This window comes from Megalobrama amblycephala, linkage group LG5, assembly GCF_018812025.1.
Source record: "Megalobrama amblycephala isolate DHTTF-2021 linkage group LG5, ASM1881202v1, whole genome shotgun sequence".
In the NCBI taxonomy this organism is placed as follows: Eukaryota; Metazoa; Chordata; class Actinopteri; order Cypriniformes; family Xenocyprididae; genus Megalobrama; species Megalobrama amblycephala.
In genome coordinates, this window is record NC_063048.1 from 21,229,761 (window position 1) to 21,245,473 (window position 15,713).

At 36.4% G+C, this 15,713-nt stretch overlaps 1 protein-coding gene across 2 annotated transcripts; it reads right to left on the bottom strand.

The window, feature by feature from the left end:
- Positions 1 to 3,356: 3,356 nt before the first annotated feature.
- Positions 3,357 to 12,320, bottom strand: pcgf5a (polycomb group ring finger 5a). Of its 2 annotated transcripts, none has more exons than XM_048191176.1 (9): positions 12,116 to 12,317; positions 10,277 to 10,538; positions 8,909 to 9,005; positions 8,753 to 8,808; positions 8,548 to 8,607; positions 8,297 to 8,442; positions 8,094 to 8,192; positions 7,904 to 7,993; positions 3,357 to 6,671 (listed from the first exon to the last, which is right to left on the bottom strand). In XM_048191176.1, the coding sequence occupies exons 2-9, from the start codon at positions 10,386 to 10,388 to the stop codon at positions 6,624 to 6,626; spliced, it is 708 nt and encodes a 235-aa protein (XP_048047133.1). In that variant the 5' UTR covers positions 10,389 to 10,538; positions 12,116 to 12,317; the 3' UTR covers positions 3,357 to 6,623. The 2 variants fall into 2 exon arrangements, with proteins under 2 accessions (XP_048047133.1, XP_048047131.1); XM_048191174.1 differs by lacking the exon at positions 3,357 to 6,671 and adding an exon at positions 7,268 to 7,424 and having other exon boundaries at positions 12,116 to 12,320.
- Between the last annotated feature and the right edge of the window lie 3,393 nt (positions 12,321 to 15,713).

Below are 15,713 nucleotides of genomic sequence, written 5' to 3' on the forward strand. Positions count from 1 at the left end.
TTCATGCATTTATTTCAACAAGATTGGACTACTGCAACTCATTGTATTTAGGTATTGCTCAGTCTTGTTTATCTCGCCTTCAGCTGGTTCAAAATGCTGTGGCCAGACTTTTAACAGGGACTAGAAAGAAGGAAAGTATTAGGCCTACTCCTGTCTGATTAGCTTGCATTGTCTTTCTATTGAGTTTAGAATTCAGTTTAAGGTACTATTGTTTTCTGTACAAGTCTCTGGTAGGCTTGGCACCATCCTACCTGTCTGATCTTCTGTCCTACCATCAGACCAATAGGCCTTTAAGTTCATCAAATAATTTGTTGTTGTCAGTACCAATGACACACTTGAAACTCAAGGGGGATCGCACATTTTCGGTGGCCGCATCCAGATTATGGAATAATTTGCTGTTGTATCTGCCATATCTCTTCAGGTTTTTAAATCATTGCTTAAGATGTATCTTAAAACAGCTTATGAGCTGGAGTAATTTGGAGTAAAATGACACTTACTGGGCATTTCAGAATTTGGATACTCAGAGATATTTTAGGATGTGGGTAAAAGAGAGCTATTCAGCTTAAAGGATGGAAAAGTGTGTCTGCAAGATGTCGTGGACTGGCTGGGGTGTGGAGCTGGATTATACAGAGGAACTTGTGTATAGTACTGTTGTAATGTATACCACCATTAAAAGTAATTAAAATAGTCCCTGGTGTACAGAGTTTTTGACTTGTACTTCAGTTTAACTGAAAACATTTAATGTATTAAAGGTGCCCTAGATTATATTTTTAAAAGATGTAATATAAGTCTAAGGTGTCCCCTGAATGTGTCTGTGAAGTTTCAGATCAAAATACCCCATAGATTTTTTTTAATTAATTTTTTTAACTGCCTATTTTGGGGCATCATTATAAACGCGCCGATATTATGCTGCGGCCCCTTTAAATCCCGTGGTCCACGCCCACAGAGCTCGCGCTTGCCTTGAACAGTGCCTTAACAAAGTTTACACAGCTAATATAACCCTCAAAATGGATCTTTACAAAGTGTTCGTCATGCATGCTGCATGTATGCGTCGGATTATGTGAGTATTGTATACTGTTATATTGTTTACTTCTGATTTTGAATGAGTTTGATAGTGCTCCGTGGCTAACGGCTAACATTACACACTGTTGGAGAGATTTATAGAGAATGAAGTTGTGTTTATGAATTATACAGACTGCAAGTGTTTAAAAATGAAAATAACGACGGCTCTTGTCTCTCCGTGAATACAGTAAGAAACAATGGTAACTTTAACCACATTTAACAGTACATTAGCAACATGCTAACGAAACATTTAGAAAGACAGTTTACAAATATCACTAAAAATATCATGTTATCATGGATCATGTCAGTTATTATTGCTCCATCTGCCATTTTACGCTGTTGTTCTTGCTTGCTTACCTAGTCTGATGATTTGGTTGTGCACAGATCCAGACGTTAATACTGGCTGCCCTTGTCTAATGCCTTTTATAATGTTGGAAACGTGGGCTGGCATATGCAAATATTGGGGCGTACACCCCGACTGTTACGTAACAGTCAGTGTTATGTTGAGATTCGCCTGTTCTTCGGAGGTCTTTTAAACAAATGAGATTTATATAAAAAGGAGGAAACAATGGAGTTTGAGACTCACTGTATGTCATTTCCATGTACTGAACTCTTGTTATTTAACAATGCCAAGATAAATTCAATTTTTCATTCGAGGGCACCTTTAAATATCTATTTGATTAAAAATAAAGAAAAAAAAGCAGTAATACTGTGAAATATTACAACTTAAAACAATTTAACTTTTCTATTTTAATATATTTTGAAATGTAATTTTATTCATCTAATGGCAAAGCTAACTGTACAGGCCACTTTTCCAGTCTTCAGTGTCACATGATCCTTCAGAAATCATTCTAATTCATTCAAATCAAGTTAAAACAGCTTAATATTTTGCGGAAACTTGGACTTTTTTTTTTTTTTAGGATTCTTTAATTAATAGGAAGTTATAATAAATATGTTCTAGTCTTGACCTTTGGCCCAGTGGTGATGTCATCAGTGAAATGTAACTCAGCACAATGCTGTGGTGTCATTCCCAAAAAAGAAACTCTGTGGTGATGTCACTCTTATATATGATCCTATTGGTGCCATGCGGCCTGTTCTTGAGCTCTAAATATGGAAGGTCATAAGACCACTGTCATTAACCATATGACTTCATGGGAAGAAAAGGTGAGAGAAGAAGAGAAAGAATATGACTGACAGTAACTCCTTGGATAAGAGAAGTTCCAATTAGATCATCCAAGTTAACATGATCCAAATGAACACAGTGCTACTAGAATACACCCAGTGATCAGCTCCAATATCTGGCCAGCGACAGGTCTATAAGAGAACACTTGTTTTAGGAACTCATTGGACAGCATTCAGGAGGGACTATGACTGTGACTCTCATGAATAATGCAATTAGCCATGGACACTAACAGGCTAATACACACGGCAACAGAATGATGCAACAAAGCAGCAAGAAATGGCGAGGATAACAGATAAAACACTAGTTTGTGTCTCTCTGCCCTCTCCTTATCTGGTTTCGAAACATTTTAGATGGCCTTTTGTTGCACTGGCTAATGATGACCATCACAGAATGAAAATGATATGTGAAATAAGGCACTTATATATAAGGAACCAAGAGCAGCTTTAGTGCAATATGGGTACTGAAATTATAGTTGTAATGTAGATTCTGTCCCAAGAAAGAAAATACAAGAACAGTGTTGTATTAGATCCTGAACTTATGAAGCAAATGATTATATAATAATTTTTTAAATTGTATTTTAAAGTTCATAATGCCTGTGCCATTAGCTTTTCGAAATGGAATTGCAAAAATAATGATGAGTTTTCTGGAACAACCCATACACCTTCTATTGGTCAGATAAAGAGATAGCCCCACCCACATGGCTCCTTTGATAAAGGCCAAATAGCAGGACAATGACCCTCAAATGTTTGCCAATTAGAAACCTTGAAGGTAGCCCTCTGTCGACATCAGCCAATGGTGTGAGTTTAGGGACGGAACAAAAAGGCAAATATAGGGGAGTGTTGACCTGTTTGGAAACAATCATCAAATTCAAATTTTTAATGACAGAAATCACATGCAAAAGCTTTAAACGCTAGATATGTTTGCTTGCGGATGAAATGTGATTCCTGCTTTTCTGTAATGGTTTAATGTTAGAGTGTTGGCAGGGGGTGGAGGGATTGAGTCTCACTCTCTGTTTAACAAATGAGCTGTGAATTCTCCGACTCATCCTGACTGAAAATAGAGGTGTTGTGACATGCCATTATGAATGAGAAGACGAAAAAGAGAGACAGTGGCAGGCTTTCTTTGTTTATTTACATATGTGTGATGAACGTGTGTTTTGAACATGTTTATATTCTCGTCTGTGTTTACATTAACGTTTCTTTATGTATATTTTACATTTAAAGGATTTTGGGTAACTGATTTGTTTCACAGTTTACAAAATCTGCAAACACTTGCAAAGTACTGTAAACATCCAAACAAACTTATTGCTGACATAGTTCTTCCAAAATCATACAGCAAACATTTGAACTACTTCAGTTCAGAACTACAAAAAAAAATAAGTGTTGCTGGGCATGGACATATTTGTGATCAGGTGTGTGTTGCCTTTGCCCTACATGAAGTATTTTTGACCTTCTCTTTTGTAAGATGAACGACAGGGCAAACAGACAGCTGAACAAGTGATGCACAGACTAGAAGAGGAATGCATGTCACATTCCAGTTCCTTGTGCATGAGTGAGGGAGAAAGAAAGTAAGTGAGAAAGAGAGAGAGAGAGAAGCAGGGAACAGTGCATAGAAACAGTCTAAAAGAAGGCACATTCCTGTCTTTGTTTTTCAATAGCAGATTTAAACTCTCACACACTAATATCATCACATACTTGAAATGGCGATTTTGAAGAATGGCTTTGAACAACTTCAAAGGTTTTAGCTTCTCTGTTTTAAGGTCTGTATGCTCAGTCCATAAGGCCATTTTAATATGAGTTTGTAATGTAAAGATTAGATCTAATGGCTGGTTATACGGTCATGCAAGTATAATAGGCAGCTTTCAGAATGTTTACAGAAAAAATAAAATGTTTCTGGAATATAGTCTAAGAAAATCCACTATTTTTTTGTCATATTTTAATGTTCATTAATTAAATAACAATATGTAATGAACAGCATTAGGTAGCTTTTCATGTACAGTGCGAACATTTACAAAGGGAACACACATAGCAGGCGGTGGGACGTATAAAAAAAAAAGAATAAATTACCCCAAGCAGCATCATCTATTAGGAAAAAGACAAGCATTGACAAAATTTTTTGATAATAGGTTCAAATATACATAAGTGCTTCAACATACAAAAATACATTGTATTTATAATCAGAGCTCAAAGACACTTCATATTTGATTTGCATGTTTTCTTAGTGGGGAGGAAATTGGATTTTGGAGAGCAGCCAGTGGCCTTTGTCCTAAACAACAACGTCAAGAATTCCACTGAACTGACAGACAGTGCAAATGATCTTTAAGACTCAGTACAATAGATCATGTTGGCATAACATGAAGTTTTAGCTTGTCATAAGAAACATTTGGACAAATATAATTTTACTATTGGTACACATAGGTACAATCCACTTAAAACAGTGTTGCTGAGCAATTCCGACTCATTCTATATCTTTTGCTTAACTGTATTGACTTGCAGCACTGAAGCGACGAACACCCATTGTTAAGATTCCTAGAGTCCAACACTGAAGTGGAGGACACAGAACAAACCCTCATTTCACCAGTTTTCACCCCCTGAGATGATCCAAATCAAATGTTCACGTAATGATTCATGTAATTCTTTTCTACATTGAGTACCTTCACATAATGTTTTTGAGGAATATAATCTGGATTGCCAAAGTTCCATGTTTTGAACTCTTAACTGTCAAAAAAGCATTCTGGGAATGTGCATGAAATTGGTTTGGCAACTTTTTCAGTTTGGCATTCACTTACTTGTAAATGTGAATTTAAATGATTCCTATCATAGGCCACTACAAATACATTAACATTTACACTGTCATGTAAACAAACGTAGAAAGTTAACCTATCACCTTATCTGAACTAATGCTCCAAAAAAAAACAAAAAAAACAATCTTAATATTTCAAATATCTAAAACACGATGATTGAATTTTAAACTCTCCTCAAAATCATGACTTGATATATGCTGCGTAGTAGAGGAGCACATTGAGAAATATCAGATTTTGATCTCTCTTCCACTTTTTGGAATTAAACCAAATGCATTATTGCATATCTCTTACAGTTTTTTTTTTTCTCCCAGACTTCACAAATGTTTAGGATTTACACAAAATAAAACACATTTTGCACTTAATGTTGATCCACCAAACATTGTTGCATCAGTATGGCCTTATTTTGCTGCATTACACTCAAAATACACTGTAAAAAGTGCATTATTGACATTCTGGGTTTTAAAATTCAGACGTCTGTTGAGGTGGATTTGATTGGAATATCTCATTTAAATATATTTCTGATTAAACAGGAAACAACAGCATGTTTACAACTGTGAGCCAAAGCTGCTCTTAGAGAGATGCAGCTGGCACCCTTCATTCATTCCCCATTCAGCTGTTTTTAAAGATGAAAATTTTCAATGAATTAATGCATTAAGCATATCTGGCATCAATTAATATTGTATCTTTTTTTTTTTTTTTTTTAAGAAAACGATCTGGTTTGGGTAAATGTAAGACTTGGCCTTAGCACAGTGTGAAGGAAAAATGCTTACCCAGAGTGCCTTTCACTGCTGTTATTTTGGGACATCTACAGCGCTCTCATTCAATTCCAACTGAATGAGATCCATCAATACTTCAGACTAGAGCCAAAAACACCATTGGAGAAAAATGAAAGTGTGAGGGAAGATGGAAAGAGGCTGAGAAAGAGAGAGTGAGTGTGCGTGAGCTAAAGAAAGAGAGAGAGAGAGAGAGAGAGAGAGAGAATGATGACATGAAAAAGAGTCACTGAATTTATGAGGGACAATGTGGGCGGTGAGAGCAGGAAAGAAAACTAACTAAAAGTAAAGAGACCGAGAGTGTAAAAGGTAAGAAAGTACAGGGACACTACAGCGAGACATTTGGATTTGCCTCTAGTGCAAACTCTTTGATAAAAACACCTAATAAAACAATCTAAAATCTACCTTGTAGCGAGACTTCAGTTTAAAAATGTCTCCATTTCCCCTCTCCTGTCACCTGGCCGAGACGAGTTTTAGCTTACTGTCTGGACTAGATTGCTATCAGATAATCCCATGGGCTGCTCTACGCTAAGGCGTCACCATAGAGACAACATGCAGAGAAAGCTTTGGAGGAATATAATCATCAAACTTGATACAGTGCCAGTGGGCGGAGCCACAACTGTCAAACAGGAACATGAAGGAGTAGAGGCTGAAGCAGTGCACAGGAAGGCGAGCAGTCCTGTCAGTCATGGAGCTTTGTGTTGTTGTCTTTCAACGGAGGCACAATCATTCAGTTATTCTGCTTTTTGTTCATCTCTTGACATCAGTCTGCATGAGATTTCCACAAAGTTGCAAGTGCTGTTTAACCAAAGTCAATCCTTGGACGGTATTCAAGAACCATGGGATAAGCCTGGGGTGAAAACGAAAGTAAAGAATTACTTCACATTTTCTGATGCAAGCACCGTATCATATCCATTATATCATTATAGTTCTCTCCTATTTTCTTGTGGTGTAAAAGGCAAGGACAGCCACAAACCTAGGGGCATCAATGTGTCCTCTGATTTCGTACCAACCTCTAGTCTTTGTGTGTGTGTAACTGGAGAAATATGACTCATAGATCTGTCAGTAGCTGTGAGCAGGTTTTTTTTTTTTTTTTGCTCCTGCCCCCCACAATCACCACCAACTCAGAGACAGCTGTTCACACTTCTCATGAGCACACATCAACATTTTCAGGGTCAAACCAACTTTTCAATAATTTACCTGTCAAAGTTTCTAGTTTCTAGTCAAAGGGTTTTCAAATGTCTTAATGCCAAAGATAATATGATGATCCCCCATCCTAAAATATAAAAGCAGCTATATATTTTCATTTATAAACACCTATTTATACTGTGTGAGAATTTTTTTTTAAGTGTGATACTATAAAGACGTGTTCGCAAAATTAAATAATGAGCTTTTTTATTTGTGATTATAATAAAGGATATTGTTAAAGTCATAATGAAACAAAAGCAGTGACAGATTTCTTTTATTCCATATTGTGACGTATATCCAAGTGAAACAGGTAATCGAAAAAGTAAAAAATATAGGGTGGGTCTTGGTTCTATCCATCCGTTGTTGATTCGATGGAGGCAGATCTAAATAACAGATCTAAATGATGGAGGCAGGACTAAATGAGAGGATTAAAAATTACAAAAAAAAATTAAACATGCATGGATGAATAATTTACAATAAACTCGATAACATGCATTTAGAGGATAGAATTTCCATTTCAAGTTTTATACTGACTTTAAAATGATCAGACTGTAAATGTAAAAATCTGTATCTTAAGCGCACATTAACTTTGACAGACGTAAAAATAAATTAAAAGGTAATGTTGCAAACACACACAAACACATATACACACATAAATTTGCTTTTCAATAATGGTGGTGACTTTCCAATGACTTCTGTTGTTTTTATACTGAGGTAATGATATTTTTCATCCCTGAACCCTGAAGACAATATTAAGCATGTTTATAAAGCCATTTTTCTCCTGGGGATGGTAGGCTGGTCCATAAAAGTAAGTAATTCAGGTTTTACTATCCTTGGGGGACATTCGGTCCAAACTATGTTGGTAAAATTTGACCCACACACATACACACTTACGCTGTCACCCTGAAGTCTCCAGCGAGTGCGGTAGATGAATTCCAGGGTGTGGTCTTTGCCCATGATCTCTCCGTTACACAAAACGTCGAGCTGTAAGAAACATGTTTTACTGAGCTTTATGACATCAAATAATAGGCACATTAAGAGTATGTGCCCGTGTTGACAACTCAATGAGACCTCAGTATTTTACCTCATAAGAGCTTGGCAGCTTCAATTTTACACAGAGGAACTTCTTAATGGTTCCCACTGTGACACGGGTGGAGCAACGGATGAATTTCTTCATTAAACCCTGTTTCAGAAATACAAGGGGTGCAAATTATAAACATGCTCACACACATACACAAACATACATCCCAACATATACACACAATATATTAAACTATACTGACTCACCTTAACTATGCTTTCTCCTGATTGGCCATTGTTACGTAGACAGTCCAGACAAACAGCGATCTGAGGATCGCTTCTGTGGTAGTCTCCACCTTTCCCATCATCATCCTCATCATCACTTAGGCGAGCTTTCTTAGCCCTAGGGCCATCTAGAAAACAAAGGAAATCTGATCTTTAACCTTAAAGTAATTCACTGTATGTAGTACATGTAACTGTGTGTATGAGGGGTTGTGTATGGAATAGCTCATTTTTACCTTCTCCATTTGCTTTGATTTTATTTTTTCTCCAAAACTCACTTTCCTGTTGTTCCTCCTCTAGTAAATAAACACAATCATTTAAAGAAAGTACATTAAGAAGCAATTTACAGATATAGAAACTCTTACCAACCAAAGCACAACTACATAACCTACAGAGTGCATCTCTGAAGTGCATTATAGAGTATATCTCTATATATCTTACTCTCTCTAAGTCCAGGCACCAGCTTGAAGATGATCTCCTCCAGGGTCTTATCTAGCCTGCAAAAAAGTGAAGCCAAGATACCATATAAAACACAGAGGACTTGTGTGTGTACTTATTCTGTGCATGTGAGAAATGAGTGCGGATGAGTTTGGTTACCTCAGCATCTCTAAAGGGTTGGTTTCATGGACCTGTATCCCACATTCTGGACACTCATTACTCTCCTCAAAGTGCTGAACGATACAACTCTTACAAACTGGAGGAGAGTGGAATAAGAAGAAAAGGAAGAACAGAAGAGGAACACGAGAATGAGAGGATCAGGACGAAGTACTCTAAAACCATAAAAAAGTTTTTGAAGCTTGAAAAATTTAAGCTCACTTGTGTTAAAATTATTATTGTTAAAAAACGTCTTTTACCCTATTTAGAACAAAATGTATCTGATAAAAACAATGAGTGTCTTAATAAAAGTGACAGAATTTGAACAGATTAGATCACATTAAATGCCATCAATATTTATTGTTATATTGTTATATATTTCAAAAGAAAAAAAAAGATTCAAAATGTCACTGCATTCAAAAGAACTGTTCAACACTGTTGAAAAGTTTAGGGTCAGTATGATTTTTTTTTTAATTCAGCAAAGATGCATTAAATTGATCAAAAGTGACAGTAAAGACATTTATAATGTTAAAAAAGATTTCTATTTCAAATAAATGCTGTTCTTTTTAACTTTCTACACTTCAAAAAAGTATCACTGTTTCCACAAAAATATTAAACACTGACAAGTCAAAAGTATTTTCAAAATTCATAATAATAAAACATGTTTCTTGAGCACCAAATCAGCATATTAGAATGATTTCTGAAGGATCATGTGACACTGAAGAATGAAATAATGATGCTGAAAATTCAGCTTTTCCATCTCAAGAATAAATATATTCAAATACAAAACATTCATTTTAAATTGTATCTAATAATATTACTGTTTTTACCATATTTGTATTCAAATAATTACAGCTTTGGTGAGCATAAGAGGCTTTCCTCACCCCAAACTTTTGAACGGTATTGTACAATATAGTTTTTTTTAAAGACTATCGATTCCTATTCAGACACCCAGACAGCAGCTCTGCCAAAAAATCATTCAGGTGGGTCAGACAAAGATGGAAATTTGAATGTTCGGCAAAGTGTAAAACAAACAGGTTTTGATGACAGGTCAGGGCGAGCAAGTAAGGGCAGGTCATTACATATTAATGAAATAATAGCAGCTGTTTTTGGTGCTATAGCTGAACCATACACATTTTTACACAAATCTTGCTAATAAATAAACTCACCACAAGAAGAAACAAAACAATTCCAGAAAAGGCCAGTTTGTTCTTACATGTCTTATTTCTGATAATGAATATTACAGCACCAAAGAAAGAAACAACAATTTGGGGAGAAGAACGACCAAAATATTTGCTTTGTTTTTATTTTTAGAAAAGAGAGATGGTCATAGAGAACATAATGTGTATGAGTGAGACATGAATGACTTACAGGTGTGCAGGCATTCCGTGACAGCGGTGGGCTTGATCAGGTATCCATGGCAAATTGAGCAGGTGATGTGCCGGTTGAAATCTCGGACCAGGTGCTTTCGGTGGGTCGCCATCTCAACTCAAAAGTCACAGAGGTAAGGAGATCACAAGCTCACAGTGCTGCCTGTGCTCCTACACAGGGTTGCCACGGTGATTTCATCATTGCCTCCGTTTCGAGGCACTTGTAACTCTGATCTGAAGACATTATTGTTGAGAGAGTGACCCTAGTATAAAAAACACACATATAAAAGGTTTACTGTTATCAACTTTTAGCGTGAATTTTCAGTTCCATATTATGACTCCGCATGACTATCGAATCTGATTACACCACACATTCTGTCCACATTCAGTCCAACTCAATCCAAACTTGAGCTGAGCCTTGTTAGTCAGTGTACAGTTCATTACTCTTTTCAGTCTGAAAACTTTTAGGAAAGTCCCTGTCAGGAGAGACGGGAAAAGCAAAGGGTGTGCCATTTCAAGAGTTCTTTAGAGTTTTCATTGGCTTGATGTTAAGGTCGTGTGGCCACAATATAACCACCAGATATAGCAGGATATTGAGGCCCTCTTTCTTTTGCATCAAATGCACACACAACAAAGTCTTGACTATTTAAAACTAATTTCAGCACCGTGCAAAGTCTCCCAGAACGTAGAATATCAAATGATATTTTTAGTGGGTCAGACTTGGTATTAAATGTTGTAGGTTACCATCATAGAGATTATTAGAAGTGTTATCAATGCATAATTGCAACACTTCATTAAAGCAATTTAATAACACACCTATTTATTTTAGTTTGGATAAACATTCTGAACTATCACTGCAAATGTTCTGGTGGGGAAAAAAATATTATATACAGCTTTTCCCTCTGCCTACTAACATTTTTGGAACAAATACTAATTTTTCAAGTAAGCATTTGAACTGCTCTCTGATTGAAAATCAGTCAATCAAAGATAAACTACTCCAAATGATCAGTTCAGGCCTCTAAACATGACTTGAAAGTATGTCATTGCTCACATTGACCCCTTTGTGACAACATGCCCCAATAGCATGACACTATATAGTATAGGGAACCTGCCTATGATTGTAAACAGTTGTTAAGGTCCAGCATTTTTGCAGTGTCAAAATTCACCCCAAAACAAAATATGCTTAAAAATAACGATTTTTTTTAATAACTAGTAGCTTTCTAAAGCACTTTCAACAAGGAAAAGAGAACATACATTTGTAAATACTTGGGTCTCTGAGGGTTAAACTTTTTTGACACATTTACATGCACTGTTCCTGTTTCATAAACACAAGCCGTCGGTCAATCATTTCTCACGATGACGTACTCCTTGCGATGCTCTCTACCTTTTATGTAATACATTTGTATAAGAGGAAAACAGCAACTCACAGGCTGCTATGCGATTAATAACTGACACGAATGTATTGTGATATTCCATTTTAAACGCATTATAAACCAATAACCTGTTCCTATCAAGCTTTTAGTGTGCATCCGAAACGCGCAGTGTCACAGTCCCGTTATCTCATCAGCTCAAGCCGCGCGCACGGCCGTCAAGGACTGCGTGACGTCATCCCCCTGAAAATTATAACACATGGCAAGTTGAGCTCGTCTCGCGACGTCGTTTTTACATTCTATAATTATGTATCTATCTGCTCCACTAGAGCGGACTGACGGGCACACAGCCTCTGTCGTACCACATGACACAATTTCTCCCCTCCCCAAACTTTACACACATTCGGTGCCCCTAAACCGATAACGTAGCGCAGATTCCCACGTTCCGTGGCCATCCGAAATACACTTACCGTTACGTATCCCCTCGCCTCGCTCTGCGCTGGGCCGTTAGTAGAGACTGAAAAAGGGGGATCTGAAAGCCAGAGAGAGTCACATCGTTGCAGCCCGGCGGTGGATTGAGCGCGTGCAGGCAGTGCGTGGCTGGTAAACTCGCGGCCGACACGGAACTGGCAGCAGCACGCGCAGAGAGAGGAGCCCTCGCGCAGAGAAGGGGCGGGGGACTCACGCGCTTGTTTACGCGGTGCTGTAGATTGATACCAGCGGAGGGAGCGAACAGTTTAGAACAGTTTCTCAACATTCAGAACATTATTAAGATAATCTCTGAAAGTCATTGGACCAAAGACAGATTTGATTGAAAAAAATATATATAAATAAATATTAAATTTAGTTAAATACAAATGTTGTGAAGGCCGACACGCTGACAATAGGCTTCTTTTGGCACTGATTCTTTTCCTCAGGTGAGGTTGAAAATAAATGTAAGTCCGGGGCTAGTTTAGAACGGGTATTATTAAATTTAAATAAACTAAAGAACATTTCAAAATAGACACATAGGCTACCTTAAAGTGCTACAGTCTACAAAAAATCTGTCAAAATCTGCCCAGAAAAAAATTACGCAGCTCTTCGCACACACATTGACCATTGTGACAACATGCCCCGATAGAATGACACTAAAGGAACTGTCACAATAACAAACCGCAAAACAATTATGATGCACATACTAGTTAAAAGGAAACTATTATAATGTACAGTTATGCATTTTAATGTTTTAAGTTATATAAAATAATTGTATTACAATTTGATTAAATATTTGTATATTTATAAAATATTTATATATACATTTTAAATATTTAAATGTATTTAAATTTTGTTAAAAACACTTTTGTCCTGCATAAAACAAAGTTGAAACATTTGGTTGAAATCTACCTAGCCTACATTATCCTGAATGTATTTTACTGTGAATTTATTACGTTCACCTGCTTGCCAGAAGAATTGCAAAAAAGTTTAGAATTTAATGAATTGAATAATTTCAGCATTATATTCAGTATGGTATTTTAAACCAACATGCAAAATCACCACTAAAGAGGACATTGATTATGTAATTTGACTTTAGTTTTATAGTAGGCTAACTTAGTTACTGACAAAGATGAGACAACTCTGTGACAACTAGCCCCAGTCTACTTTTCTGAAGGCTGTCATCTCAGTATCTCAGTTTTTTAGCCCATGCTGCATTTTAATACTGTTTAAGATGCTGGAAACACTGTCCATATTAAACAGGATAGTATATTTATACTAAAAGGACCTCGCTCTGCTAGTTGTGTGGGTGAGTCCTTGTGTGGGTGATACCACTTGATGGGTGAATGGTGATACATATACATTTCTTAATGAGATACACATCTGTGTTATAGCTTTGAAAAATGTAAATACTCTCCATTAATGTGTTACCATAGCAACAGAACATCACTGCAGTGCCCTTTGAACTGAATATCCAGCTTCTCAATGAAGGATCTTCTGACATCTCTGCTCCCTCATGCATTTTGATGACTTTATTCAGATAGTTGTCCATCAATGCATTGTTTACATGGATGCTAAAAGTATGCGTGAGCATCCATAGACATACAGAACTATATGTTGTTTTCTTTCTTTCCATTTTCTTTATGTGCGTGCAAACATACACACTGGAAATATTTACATGCATTTCAGAGTGCATAAAAAAAAGTGTTTTAGGAAGATTTTATTTTTATACCTCTGGCTGTCCTTCAAATCCTCATGATTTCACTTGCCATTAGACAGCACTATTTATAGAAACAACAACAACAACAAACATGAAAACAGTGAGATAAAAAATAACCTGTGATCACCTGTCATTTCAAAGGAGTTTAATGTACAACTCAAAGAGCCGGAGTTGTTAACATGCAAATAACATTTTCAAGACCAGCTAGATCTTCAAAGCATTGCACAGATACATTATAACAACATCAGAGATGAGTCTCACCAACCAATGCATGAAGCTTGAGGTTGCCGTGTCTATTGAGTCACTCTGACAGCTGGATTGTCAAGGACTATTCATTTGCTTGTCAAAGCCTAACATGTCGTGAGGAGGAATACTGGCAATCGATCAATAAAAATACCTTTGGATCACCCTCACATACTGTAGCTATAAAAATGTTACACTGAGAGAAATTACTTATTAAAGCTCTTCTTGAACATATTTTAGTCTTGACACAATGACACAAGTACTGTTTATATCGACAAACTCATATGCAGACCAAAAGAAAGAAAGAAAATGAAAAATACAGGGCAAAATATTTAATATAATTATTTTTATTATTTAATATTTATTAAATTAATTTTATTTATCTATTTATTATTTTTATTAAGTAAAGACTATAAAAAGGAGTGAAATACCAGGAATGGCGTCAACATCTCTACTGACACAAATTAAACATTACATTAAACTTGATGGTTTTCTTACTTTTTTGAAGCTACTGTCTCCATCCAACTCTTTGTCATGCTATAACAAAGCAATGGAAAAATCTGAGATAGAAATGTAAAAGAGAGAGAGAGAGAATAAAGATGCATATTTTGCGCACATACCATTTTATATTGAATGATGGCATTTACCTTAATAAAGATATTTTGTTCTGTAACCTCTCTTGCTCTTCCCTGCTCTGTCTTGCTCTTCCCTGCTCTGTCTTGCTCTCTCACATCTTTTTTCTTCTCCTCTCACACTTATCCCCTCACACAATGACTACAGAACAGATAAGATTCTGTTGCTTTGACTAAAAAGAAGAGAACAATGAACTCTTTGCCTCCTACTGACTGTGATGACTTGAAATAGATAAATAGAAGTGGAGAAAGTAAGAGAGAGAAATACTGTTTGCATTACACTGACATATGCAAAACACATTTTTAAATCATAACACACAGACTCATAAGAGACACATTTGAATTACTAGGAATCATTTCTGCTAAAAGCGAAAAGCTGTGGGAAGAACCTGCTTACCAGGTGATCACATTATGACTTTATGTGAAAGAGTGATCAAATTTGGCACAAAGAAGGGAAACAGAATACAGGGGCCATAAAGAAATGTGTGTATGTCCATGTAATGTATAACACTTAACAGCTGCAAGAAAGGTCATAAAAATAAAATCTTAAATTTCAAAACCAAATGTTCATACCAGTGCATGACTGCACTCTCAAATGTCTGCTGTAAGCGCACACACAGTCCCTTTTCCCTATAGTGTTTGTGGCTGGTTAAGAGTTTAGAGACACACAAAGCATCAGATAATCCATGTGGAGACTCAGAAACCTTACGCAAATACCAAACACTTCTGAAATGTCATATTGTCATCAAATGGACCTGGGCTGCATTTCTCAAAGGCATCATGAGCTAAGATGATCGTACAGACCATTGGTGGCAACAGTGATGGTTTTACGATCCACTTAAGGTTATGCTTTTGCGAAACACAGCTCTGTTCTGTCTAAATTCACCTCTAGCAGTTTTATTTTTGCCCATTTAGTTTGAGATGAGCTTAATCCCCGAACCATTATCTTTATTAAAAGTCATTAAATGTAATAATTCATTAACCAACAAAAGTATGTGCAGC

Coding starts and splice junctions, on each gene's coding strand:
- pcgf5a (XM_048191174.1), bottom strand. CDS start 10,388: ATGGCGACCCACCGAAAGCACCTGGTCCGAGATTTCAACCGGCACATC. Junction 8,809..8,908: donor AACCCTTTAGAGATGCTGAG/GTAACCAAACTC, acceptor ACTTTTTTGCAG/GCTAGATAAGACCCTGGAGG. Junction 7,425..7,903: donor GGAGACTTCAGGGTGACAGC/GTAAGTGTGTAT, acceptor CCTCTCATTTAG/TCCTGCCTCCATCATTTAGA.